This window comes from Mustela nigripes, chromosome 5, assembly GCF_022355385.1.
Source record: "Mustela nigripes isolate SB6536 chromosome 5, MUSNIG.SB6536, whole genome shotgun sequence".
NCBI lineage: Eukaryota > Metazoa > Chordata > Mammalia > Carnivora > Mustelidae > Mustela > Mustela nigripes.
Genome location: NC_081561.1, coordinates 22,916,662 through 22,929,222, shown reverse-complemented (window position 1 = coordinate 22,929,222; position 12,561 = coordinate 22,916,662). Strand labels below are relative to the sequence as shown.

Sequence of the window (12,561 nt, the reverse complement as noted above, 5' to 3'; positions counted from 1 at the left end):
TTTGTTGCTTCTTCTGATACCTGTAGGAGCAGGAAAATTTTCCTTCTAGCCTCCTAGATTCTTTGGCTGCTCTAATAATCGAATTGACACAAGGCAGATCAACAGGAGAAAAACTAATTTCATATGCGTGGGAGCCCCACAAAAATATGAGAATGTGAGACCCAAAAGCAAGCCAGGTAGTTAAGGCTTATATATAACATCCGGAGTTAAGGAAGAGAGGAACAGTTTAGGGATGCGCAGTGGAGAAAGGCCATTGACAGGAAAGAAGAGTATGTTTGGAAAACAAAGTTTGTGCTGTTTTACAGATAACTTTCTTAGGTAAAAAGCTGTCTCTAGTAATAGCTCTCTTCCTGGAAGCAGCTGCCTTTCCAAAGTAGATGTAGGCAGTTGTGGGGAGGTACAAAGTAGATGTAGGCAGTTGTGGGGAGGTATAGACCTTTTCCTGAATCTTCTGGGCATTGATGACCTTTAGCTCAAAATAGTCTTCACGTCAAAATGGCATGCTTTGGGATGACCAGTTCTCCCCTTCACACTCTACAGGCTCACTTTGCCCACAGCCCTCGGGGAGAGTGCCCAGTGATGGCGAGACACAGCATGCCCCCAACCCGTGGATTGTTTTCCCTCAGACTCACTTTGGACTTATTCTAGCTTTGTCATTTGAACCTCTCCTGTCCCCTAGATTACCACATCGGTCCTGAATAATGGCCAGGAAGCCTGGGTTGGGGCATGTCCCACTCTTTGTTATTCCTCCCCCTTCCTCCTACGCTCCAAAATTTCTAAATGTTCTGGGTTGCTTCTAGAACGGATGGTGCAAGGGGGGAAGCAAGGAGTCTTGTAGTCTCCTAAAAGGCCAGGTCTGTGGGTAAAAGGGGAGGGAACTAAGGTGTGGGTGGGAAAAGAATGGTTTTCAGCGCAACTACAGTCTCCTTGATGAGAACATAGCAACCTGCACCCACAGCAAGGTTCCGACACACTCATGAGGAAACCTCTACCCAGGTGCGCTTACTCCCGGAAGCCTTTGACGTACTCGAAATAGCAAGTACCTGTGTCACTAGCCTCTTGCTCAGCCATACACCCCAACAGTTAAAACCTGAAGTAGAGAAGACCCCTTAACTGATGCTCTACCTGAGGCCCGTTGTTCTTATTTCTGAGGCATTGACAAAGATGTTTTGCGGTGACTGGAACATTCCAGGCCAGAAAAGCTCTAAGTGATGTAATGCCTAGAAGTCCCTACCCCACACCCACACATTCCCTTTCCTGCTCATGATCGTGTGCTGAACACCATGACCATGTGCTGAACATCTGCCCATCCCTGTCTATGACCACACCTGTCTGCTCTCTTGGAAACACCACCTTCCTTCAGGGGGAAATAACCCCCTGAAGCTCTCGCCCTGTGAAGAGGCATCTCTTCTGCTGGTGGAGAGGTCAGTTGGTAAGGCTTAAGCCTGCCACCTCCACCTGCTGCCAGCACCCAAAATAAACCTCTTCCATTCTCTTTTCCAAACCTTTCTCTCCTGACTGGCTTCTCTTGCGGTAAGTTTACCTGAGTTTGTTCAGCAGCCTTGTTGGAAAGCTCAGCCAGGAACTCTGCTTTCTATTTGTTCAGCATCCTTGAGATTGCCTGGGAGGGGACAGTGGAAGCAGGACAGCAGGCCTTACCCTTATTTTTCCCGAGTTAGTGATGACCAGTAACGCTAGTACTGGTTTGTCAGCCTTGGGCAAATCAGTGAACTTTTTTTTTTTTTTTTTTTTGAGATTTTACTTATTTATTTGACAGACAGAGAGAACACAAAGGAGGGGGGAGGGGCAAAGGGAGAGGAATAAGCAGCCTCCCTGCTCAGGGAGCCTGACAGGGGACTCAATCCCAGGACCCTGAGAACATGACCTGAGCCGAATTCAGACTCTTAACCAACTGAGCCATCCATGCTCCCCTCAGTGAAATTTTTAAGCTTCAATTTCATCCTTTTTTTTTTTTTTCTCCCCAGAGACGGAGGTGGGGGGAAGGGCAGAAAGAGAGGGAGAGAGAAAATCTCAAGCAGACTCCATGCCCAGTATGGAGCTTATCATGGGATTTGATCTCATGACCCTGAGATCATGACCTAAGCCAAAATCAAGAGTTGGATGCTTAACTGACTGAGCTACCCAGGCACCCCTCATCATTTTTTTTCAGAGATTTTATTTATTTATTTGTCAGAGAGAGAGAACGTGTGCGAGAGCACACAAACGGGGAACAGCAGGCAGAGGAGGAAGCAGGCTCCCCACTGAGCAAGAACCCCATTGCAGGGCTCGATCCCAGCACCCTGGAATCATGACCTGAGCCAAAAGCAGAAGCTTAACTGACTGAGCCACCCATGCATTGAAATCCCTCATCATTTTTAAAGCAGAGATAATAATACTGCCTGGGTTGTTATGAAGATCACACTGAAGAAAGTGCCAGACAAAAAGTGCCAATATTACTACATTTTTTTGACACTATGATGGTAGTGATTATAAGAGGGCTTATTATTTTAAATACCACTAGGGAAGAAGAAAATTTCTATCAGTTACCCATAGCACATCATTTTCTTGTCAGAAAGTTTCTTCACATTGAAACAGATTTATTTGGACAGATTTTTATAATAAATCATCCTCGTACATTGGTAAAAAGGAACTATAGGTGATTATAAATTAATGTATTCTTAAATTTCCCTATAATCTTGATCTACTGCTTCTGAGTCATTTGTTAAGGTGGTTAGTGCTATCAGAGTTTTTCCCACACAACATTGCCTGTGTATCATCATGAGCACTGGGGATGCAATATTTCTTAGAAGAGTGCTTCATACTGTCTTTCTCCCAAGCCAAGATTACCAGTTCTGCATAATCAATATGTACGCACAAACACTGGCGTCTGTTTCCTGCCCAGTGCTTGGCCAACTTAAGACATCCTGATTCCAGGGGTACTACAAGTATGAAAATATGTAACTGGTAGAATTGACAAAATATAGTACTATCATTGATTTCGTCTTATTTCATAGGTTTGGGTTTGTAAGGGCAGCAAGTGTTGGGGATGAAAAATTTCCTCTGCCATTTAAGGTCCTTCTAGCTGGACTAAGAGTCAAATTGACAGGAAGCAGATTAACAGGAGGAAGTCAAATTTAATAGTGTACATATGGGGAATCCACACAGGCATGGAAATTCCAAAGACAGTCAGGCAGTATGAGGTTTATATGATGAGCTAAAGAGGGGAAGGGATCGGAGAATACCAAGGGAGAAAGACCAGTAGCAGGAAAGTGAAAGAAGGTATTTGGAAACCACAGGCGCCCTATAATGTAGAGAAGTTTCTTAGGTGAAGAGGAATCTTTGTTAATAACTCTCTTCCTGGGGTGCCTGGTGGCTCAGTTGTTGAGCACCTTGATTTCAGCTTGGGTCATGATCCCAGGGTTAAACCCCACATCAGGCTCTGTGCTCACTGCGGAGTCTGCATGAGGTTCTCTCCCTCTCCCTCTGCCCCTTCCCCTGCTCACACACGTGTGTTTGTGTACATGTGTTTGCTCCCTTTCTCTCCCAAATAAATCAGTAAATCTTAAAAAAAAAAAAAAATAGCTGTCTTCCTGGTACAAGTAGGCAGTTGAGAGGAGATCGAGTTTCTCCTGAGTCTGCTGAGTTTGGATTGCTTTTAACTCAAAATAGTGTTCATGCACAAGTGGCCCATTTTGGGGCTGCCTGCCCTTGGACCCTACAAAAACATGAAAGCCTCTGCCTCATCCCAGGAAGTGTCCTTTCTGTTTGTACAAACTTAGAGTGGACGGTTTGCCTGGAATGTGACCCTGCGGTGTTTGTTTTTTTTTTTTTTTTAAGATTTTATTTATTTATTTGACAGACAGAGATCACAAGCAGGTAGAGAGGCAGGCAGAGAGAGAGAGAGGAGGAAGCAGGCTCCCTGCTGAGCAGAGAGCCCAATGTGGGACTCGATCCCAGGACCCTGAGATCATGACCTGAGCCGAAGGCAGAGGCTTAACCCTCTGAGCCACCCAGGTGCCCTGGAATGTGACCTTGCGGTGTTAACAGGACAGGCTTCCCAGTGAGATGGATAAGTCATAGAAATTATCTTGCGTGTTTCCTCATTTACCTATTCTCTTTCTTTTTTTCTCATTTACTTATTCTTCTTCCTGTCTGCTTTCTGATTTTCCTTTGAAGTTCCTGAGTTCAAATCTGGTTCCTAAGAAACATCAAAGGAAGCCTGCACCAGAGGCCTCCCAGGGTCTTCTTGGAAGCTGGACTCCATCCACTGTGTGAGACGGAATGGCACTCCCCACTAGTGTGCTCTCCTCTTTACTGCTGCTGGCCGCTGTTGCAGGTAGGAAACCGTCATCCTGGAGACCCTAGCATTTCACATGAGCTTCCTGTCTTTGGCTTAAACAACTCAGATCAGAAACAAAACCTAGGGGATGAACCTAGGGGAAGGGAAAGAGGAATAAAGTAAGATGAAATCAGAGAAAGAGACAAACCATAAGAGACTCTTAATCATAGGAAACAAATTGAGGGTTGCTGGAGGGATTTGGGGGTGGTGGGATGGAGTAACTGGAGGATGTTCATGAAGGAAGACACATGATGTAATGAACACTGCGTATTAAGTAAGACGGATGACTCTTCAGAAAGTAATAAACAACGAAACAACTCAGATCAATCTGAAATGAAGGTGCTATGTGTTTGCTTCCCAACAGGATTATTTTACATGTAAAAGGCATAAAGGCCAACCTCATGCACCAGTGGTTTTCTGGAAATGGGAATTTAAATTGTTTTTTATTATCATGATGATTTTTTTTTTTTAAAGACTTTATTTATTTATTTGACAGAGGGAAACCACAAGTAGGCAGAGAGGCAGGCAGAAAGAGAAGAGGAAGCAGGCCTCCCATTGAGCAGAGAGCCTGATGTGGGGCCCGATCCCAGGACCCTGGGCTCATGACCTAGCTGATGGCAGAGGCTTTAACCCACTGAGCCATGAAGGCACACCTGTCATGAAGATTTTTGAAAATATAAAGTCACAGTTTGTATATACTAAGAAAACTCTATATATTTATTTAAAATAATTGCATAGTAGATCTTTTTGGAAAGCAAATGACCACACTCTTTTATCATAAATCTTTATTTTCATATGTTCTGCTCTGCTTGCTCAGTGTGGACATACCCGTGACAGGAAATACTGGTGAGTTGCAGTGCTGGTGCTCAGTGTCCTGGCTAGGCCAGCTAGGGCCCCGGGCCAGCTAGGGCCCCTTTGAATTTACCGAGGACTGAGAGTAGAGATGTGTGGGGATTATCCAAGTGTGGTGAAGCCATAATGAGGCAAACCTGTGTTAAAACAGAAATTCAACTGAGTAAATTTAAAGATCTAATTAGCTTTATTCAAGGATTCGTGACCTGGGCAGCATTCTGTCAAGAAGGTAGAAAGGAGCTTGAAGGAGCTGTACAAAATGGAATGATTTTACAGGGAGAAGTAGGCAAGGTCACTTTCCCTCAGGGGAAGTCAGAGGGTCTTACCATGCAAATGACCTCAGGTGTAGGATCTACACGGTCCAGACTGAGGAGTTTCAGTTGCATTTGTGGAAGAGGCAGAATCTGCAGTTACAAATAGGTCATCTCAGTGGAGCTTAACATAAGTGATTCCATTTGGGGCCTGTTTCTTTTTAACACTGAGAGTGATCTTTGTTAAAATGCAGTTTCCTCTGCTCCAGACCTATGGAACCAGAACACCTAGCAGGTGTGGCTCAGGGGTCTGAAGCAACGAAACCATTAGAAGCACTGTTGTAGCGCATGGAGGGGCCCCTCAGAAAACCGTGCCACTGGAGAAGCCCTGTCATTGCCCCAGAGATTACTAATATTTGAACACTTTTTTCCCCCTCCCAAATCCCCACTTTTTCATTCCTTTATGCCTTTTTCTTGTGATTTTTCCATTAATTTAAAATTCCTGAGGGCGCCTGGGTGGCTCAGAGGGTTAAGCCTCTGCCTTCGGCTCAGGTCATGATCTCAGGGTCCTGGGATCGAGTCCCGCATCGGGCTCTCTGCTCAGCAGGGAGCCTGCTTCCTCCTCTCTCTCTGTCTGCCTCTCTGCCTACTTGTGATCTCTCTCTGTCAAATAAATAAATAAATAATCTTATAAAAAAATAATAACACATAAAATTCCTGAATTACTTTATTAGTAACATTATGTGCAGTTTGCCTGTCTTCCCTCTCTATCCGCTCTACCTTTAACAAAACGCTAGCCAGTGATTTTACTGATTTGTCAGCAGTCATGGAGTGACTATGGTCCTAGATTGGGCGGGGACAATGGTGGAGGGTACGAACATGGGTGAGTCTTCTCTGGTCTCTTCAAGAGCTTTCGTGGAGTGAGTCTGAGAGAGTCTGAAGTAATTATGGCCACTTGGCCCGACAGAAGCATGGTTTAGTTGTTAGAAACCCTCTCAGACTTCTTCACTGAGCACTAAGACCTCTGCGTTAGGTACTTCTGTCTATACAGATCATTCAGGTGATGTTTTTGCAAAACAAAGGGATTATGTTCTCCCAGAAGTGTATGGCAGTTTCCGCCTGATTGAAAACTGCTTTAAGCTCTTCTAAGCCAGTTCTCCGTAGCCACTAGAACAGTTTGCTTTAGGAGCAAAGCCTGCCTTTTGGATAGTGGTTTCTGACACAGTTTTATAAGTTGGTTTTGAGCTGCCTGGTGGCCAACACCAGAAATGAAACAAGGCCATTTCTGTGGCTCGCACTGTCCAAAAGAAGGTGACCTCACCATTTTTCCAGGGAAATGAAGCATATCTTACCATGTGTGTTTGAAAGAAGTTTCTAGCTTGGGTCTTCATTGAAAGGCCACTCAGGGATGTAGTGGTATCTTTTCAAATAAAGGCAGTATTTTTGAGAGTACAGGTGGGAGTCAGAGATTAACTATCTGCTGTATACCCTTCATCACTTGGTTTTCATTAGAGATGTTTTTTATGTTCAGCTGGAGGTCTTTTTTCCCTCTCTAGATCTGAAATTAAGCTTTTTGTTAGAAAATAAAAGGCTGAAACTACTAAATAGATTTGCATTCGAGAAAATATCCTTCCAGTTGAATTAAAATAGTTTGTTGCTAGCTTATTCGTTTGGAAAGATACATATCTATTACATCTAATTCCTCTTAAATTGGACCGATTAGACTTTCCTATAGAGTCAGTGTTTGACACTGAACAATTCTTAAAAGTGTATAATGATGCTCATGTGTACACAGGTAAAAATAAAAGGGACTCCATTTCTCTTCCCTCCAGTTAGAAGCTCTCTCTGATTGTCACTATGAGGAAAGTAACAGTAGTTTAAAAAATGGTCAGTGACGAGCCCTCACAAGTAAAGAGACCTCTACCAACAAAGAATAAAAGTAACTTTGCCTTTGGCTTTCGGAGAATGAGGGACTGCAGCAGAAGGTTCTTAAAGTGCCACTTGCTGTCACTGCGTCTCATGGGCCTGCACCACTGCATTTGCAGAACACAGCTGGGGGTGGGGGATAGCGTTGCCCTCACACCTGCCCAGTTTGCTAACTGGAAATATTTATAGCTATTTAGGATCTGATTAGAGCTAGTTGCTGCAGAGGTGCCTGGGTGGCTCAGTTGGTTAAGCAGCTGTTTTCAGCTCAGGTCATGATCCTGGTCTCAGGGTCCTGGGATTGAGCCCCACTTCTTTGTCTCCCTCTGCTGCTCCTCCTGCTTGTGCTCTCTCTCTTCCTCTCTCTGCTAAATAAAAATCTTTAAAGGAAAACCCAGTGATGGGTATTAAGGAGGGCAGGTATTGCATGGAGCACTGGGTGTTATACATAAATAATGAATCATGGAACACATCAATGTACTAATATGTACTATATGGTGACTAACATAATAAAAAATAATAATTATTTAAAAATTCTAGAGGGGGAGGAAAAAAAAGAAAACCAAAAGACTAGTTGTTACAGACCTGTGCTGAGGACAAGTTTTTCCTCTCCTTTGATATTTCCCTGTCAGTTGAGCTATCATCAGAATAACCTGTGAGATTAAAAAAAAAAGAAGAATCAGGGACATCTGGGTGGCTCAGTCATTAAGCACCTGGCTTTGGCTCTGGTCATGATCCCAGAGTCCTGGGATCGAGCCCCACGTGGGGTGGGCTCCCTGCTCAGCGGGAAGCCTGCTTCTGCCTCTCCCACTCCCCCTGCTTGTACTCCCTCTCTCGCTGTGTCTCTCTCTGTCAAATAAAGAAATAAAATCCTTTAAAGAAATCAGTTTAACAGCAGCAATAATGTGATATCCCTAAAGTAAACCTTTATAACTGAATTTTGGGTGAGGAGCAAAATATTGTAAATAATAGAAGAGCAGTACACAGATGGCAAAGGATGCTTCTGGGCCCCCGTGAGAGAACATGGAGAGAAAGGATGGAGCATCCAGTGGGCAGGTGGGCAAGCGCCAGGACAGGTGCGGAGTGGGGGGTAGGGACAGGAGGACGTGTGGATGGGTGTGGCAATGGGGGGACTGTGAGGTACGGCAGGGGAATTTCTGCTGGAAATGCTGGTTGTTTATGGGCTGGCCAGACACGACTTGGCTCCTTTCCTCATCAGAGACTGTGTCCTTTGCAGGTTGTGCCTGTGGCCCGTGCAGCAAGGGGAGGACATTCGCCAATGCCGTCATTTCACCAACCCTGGAAGCTACCCGAATCGCGTGGGTGCCTCAGAGCAGCCCCGTGGCGGACTGCACGGCTGCGTGCTGTGACCTGGCCCGCTGTGACCTGGCCTGGTGGTTTGAGGGCCGCTGCTACCTGGTGAGCTGCCCGCGCCCCGAGAGCTGCGAGCCCGGGGAGGTGGGCTCCGTCCGGTCCTACCTCACCTTCGTGCACAGGCCGGCCCGCGGGCCCTCGAGGCTGCTCCGCTACAGGGAGATGGTGCTCCGCAGGAGGTCCCCCTCGGGACTCTGGGGGGACTCGCCTAAGGGTCTCAGAAAGGACTTGTCTCCTCTGGGCCCCGCTCTCCGCCTGAGAAGGGCGTCGGAGTACCCCGATGACTACAGGGACCCTGAGCTAGACCCCTTCCAGCCCCTCAGCAAGCAGGAGCCCGGAGGCAGTGCCGAGTACACCAACTGGGGCCTGTTCCCGGGCGGCCCCTTCGCTGGAGACAACCTGCCCTGGGTCACCGAGGAGCAGGAGGTCCCTGAGTGGGGCCCAGAGGAGGAGATGGAGTATTCCAATGACTACAGGGATCCTGAGCAGGACCCCTTCCAGCCCCTCAGCCAGCAGGAGCGCAGAGGCAGTGCTGAGTACACCGACTGGGGCCCGTTCCCCAGCGGCCCCTCTGCTGGAGACGGCCTGCCCAGGGCCGCCGAGGAGCAGGAGGATCCTGTGCTCCATCCGCTGAATGGGTCAGCACGGACCCCAGCCCCAAAACGGTCCTCAGAGAGCAGGACGTCGCCGTCCTGGGTGACAGATCCACCTTCCAGAGAGGCCTTGGGAAAGGAGACTGTTCAGCTCCAGGATGCACCCAGCAGTGACTCTGGGGAAGAGGTGGGCCGGGTAGCTCAGGGTGGGCTGTGCGTGGAGGGGCTGTGCGGGCGGGAGGCTGGGGGCTGGACGCATCAGAATGTAGCCCTCCGGGCCTCTGGGAGCCAGACGCATCTTGTTCCTCTGCAGTCCTTTTGCAGTATTATCAGTTACCTGCAAATGGTAAAGTTGAACAATAGCTCAAATACAAGAAAGTCTAGAACCAGAGAACTGGGAGAACCTATAGACAGTAGTTTATTTTACACTGAAATACAAATTTTGCCCTACATTCTAATTAAGTTTTTTTGAACTGAAAGGAGTTGTAAATAATCCTTGAATTAGTGTTGATAAACATTAGATCTGCAGCATAAGAAATATAATTTTATTCTCCTAAAGTAGGAAGTTTGGAATTAATGACAAAAACAAAGATTTCTCTCACCAAAAAAATATTTAAAATAACACAATTGTATTAAATAAAGGTCCCCAGAAAATTCCATGGGGTAAAGAATAGTCTTTTCAACAAACAGTACTAGGACAACTGGATATTCTGGTACAAAAACTGAATTTAGATCCCTACCTTGCCCCCCACCTCCAACATCTCTCCTTGTCTTCAGTAGAATGGCTTCCTTATTTAATTACCTTAACATCATTGATCTTTAGGAAAATGCAAATTAGAGCCACAGTGAGATACCCCTTCCCCTGGGTAGCTAGAATTTAAAAGAAAAAGAACAAGTATTAGTAAGGATGGAGAAATGAGAACACTCAGGCACTGCTGGGAGAATAAAATGGTACAGGCCCTTGGGAAGTCATCCAGCAGTTCTTCAGGAAGATAAACTTAATGGGGCACCCAGGCAGCTCAGTTGGCTGAATATCCTGATCTCAAGGTAGTAAGATCAAGCCCCACCAGAGGCCCTATGCTGAGCCTGGATTCTGCTTAGGATTCTGATTCCGTCTCCCTCCACCTTGCTCAGCCTCTGCTGGCCCATCCGCTCTCTCTGTCTCTAAAACAAAACAAAACAAAACAAAAACCTTAAAAAAAAAAAAAAAAGATAAACCTAGAGTCACCGTATGACCCAGCCATTCAACCTCTAAGTCTTTACGCAATAGGATTGAAAACATTTGTGCATACAAGGACACGTAGCAGCATTATTCCTAAAATAGTGTGACCAAATAGAACATATTCAAGAACTTTGAAACAAATGCAGATTAAATTTGTAGAGGATAAATGATATTTCCTGCAGTTTTGTTTTTAAGTAGGCAAGATCAGACAGACACCTGCACAAGAAGTTGTTTAGAAAGTAATTAAGAGGGGCCCCTGGGTGCCTCAGTGGGTTAAAGCCTCTGCCTTCGGCTCAGGTCATGATCTCGGGGTCCTGGGATTGAGCCCCTTGTGGGCTCAATCTCGGGCTCCCCTCGGTGGGGAGCCTGCTTCCCTCTCTGTCTCTGCCTGCCTTTCTGCCTGTTTGTGATCTGTGTCAAATAAATAAAATCTTTTTAAAAAGTAAGTAATTAAGAATAGAAAAAAGAAATGGGGCATTTGAGACTCTTGGTGTTGGGGCCAGGCTATAAGCCGAAGGCCGAAATCGAAATGGGGGGTGGGGGTACCCACTGCTTCCACGGAGAATCCGTTTTCTTTGGGTGGCATACGTCAAGGAGGACCTGCGTGCTGTTGGCCTAGTCAGGAGCTCTGTGTGGAGGTCACGGAGACGGCCCAGGAGTGCGTGAGGAACTGGCGAGGTCTTCCAGCCTAGGGAGGCGCCATGAGCAGGAAGGAAGTGGTCTGCACTGGAGGCAGGAGTGGACTTGTCCCCTCAGCCATGACCTGGTGGTGGCTGTGAACCCTTCGAGAGGTACCTTAATGTTTCCCTCCACTGTCTGCGGACTCCGTTCTTTATTTCAAGTTGGTGGTAATTTTTCAGGACTCTCTAAAACTAAACAGAACTGGTTTATCTTTACAGAGGCTGTGGGGTCTCCCGATTGGATGGGGGGGCCACCAAAGTGGAGCAGGCTGGTCCGTTGGAGGCCGGGGCCTGGGCAGGGACGAAGTCACACGAGCAGAGCAGAGGGGGTGGATGTTTACTGAATGCCCTGCAGGGGAGCAGGGGGCAGGGCAGCCAAGCAGTGCGGTCTGCCAAGAGCCAGTGCAGGGGCTGTAGCTACGGGGGAGGGTGGGGAGGGCATGGGGAGGTGTGGGGACGGATGCAATTTTCCCTTTCTGGTACCCGTGTTCATGTGTTCGTAGCCTGCTGGTTACCTGGCCTTATGGATGTTTCTGGGTGGGTCGCCTTGGAACCTGTCTATTCAGCTGGGGGTTGGGGGGTCACTGTGGGCCCTCCTACCTTACTCAGGGTTCCGTTGTTCCCGGAATTTGCTGTGGACGGTTTTACCAGTTGTCTGGTCCTACCTGGCGCTTTAGGAGCCACGGTGTCTGGTAACCAGTGAATATTCGCAGTGACGCCAGTGACCAGGTGTCCAGTCACAGGAGGTGTGCTGGGTCCGCACGTCCCTCAGCTGCAGCAGGGTCACCAGCGTGCGATTTCCGTGGACACCACTGGCCCCTTCCCTGGTGCACCTCGGACTTAGAGCTCTGCTCTCTGTGACTTCTCGTCACACCTTCCCCCCTGGGTCTCATGCGTTCCTAGCCTGACTTCCACTTCCTTAGCCCTGTGGTCCCTGACAGATGCAGCTCAGAAGCATTTTATTATCCTATGATGAAACTTTCCTCTCAGGCACATCGTATATAATTTAAAAACTCTAAGTTAGCTGGGGTGCCTGGGTGGCTTAGTCAGTTAAGTGTCTGACACTTGGTTTCAGCTCAGGTCATGATGTTGGGTTGTGGGATTGAGCCCCGCATCAGGCTCTATGCTTAGTGGAATCTGCTTCTCTCCCTCTCCCGCTGTCCCTCCCCCACTCAAATAATTAAATAAATCTTTAAAAAAAAACCTTCTAAGTTGGCTAACTAGAACTATAACTTCCAGTTACAGTTTATACACAATAGAGGGTACAAATAGAGATTATTTACTCTAGAAGCCTGGTTGTTGAATTACCAGATTGCCTTCAGTTTTT

At 46.9% G+C, this 12,561-nt stretch overlaps 1 protein-coding gene across 7 annotated transcripts in view; it reads left to right on the top strand.

Moving 5' to 3' along the window:
- Nucleotides 1-12,561, top strand: part of KIAA0319 (KIAA0319 ortholog) — an 89,573-nt gene that overhangs the window by 33,758 nt on the left and 43,254 nt on the right. For 6 of the 7 annotated variants that reach the window (XM_059399556.1, XM_059399557.1, XM_059399558.1 and 3 more), the window contains 2 exons: nt 4,177-4,336; nt 8,603-9,519. In XM_059399556.1, the coding sequence (XP_059255539.1) occupies nt 4,282-4,336; nt 8,603-9,519 (972 nt within the window). In that variant the 5' untranslated portion in view covers nt 4,177-4,281. The remainder of the gene's footprint in view (nt 1-4,176; nt 4,337-8,602; nt 9,520-12,561) is intronic. The other variant, XM_059399559.1, reaches the window with a different exon arrangement.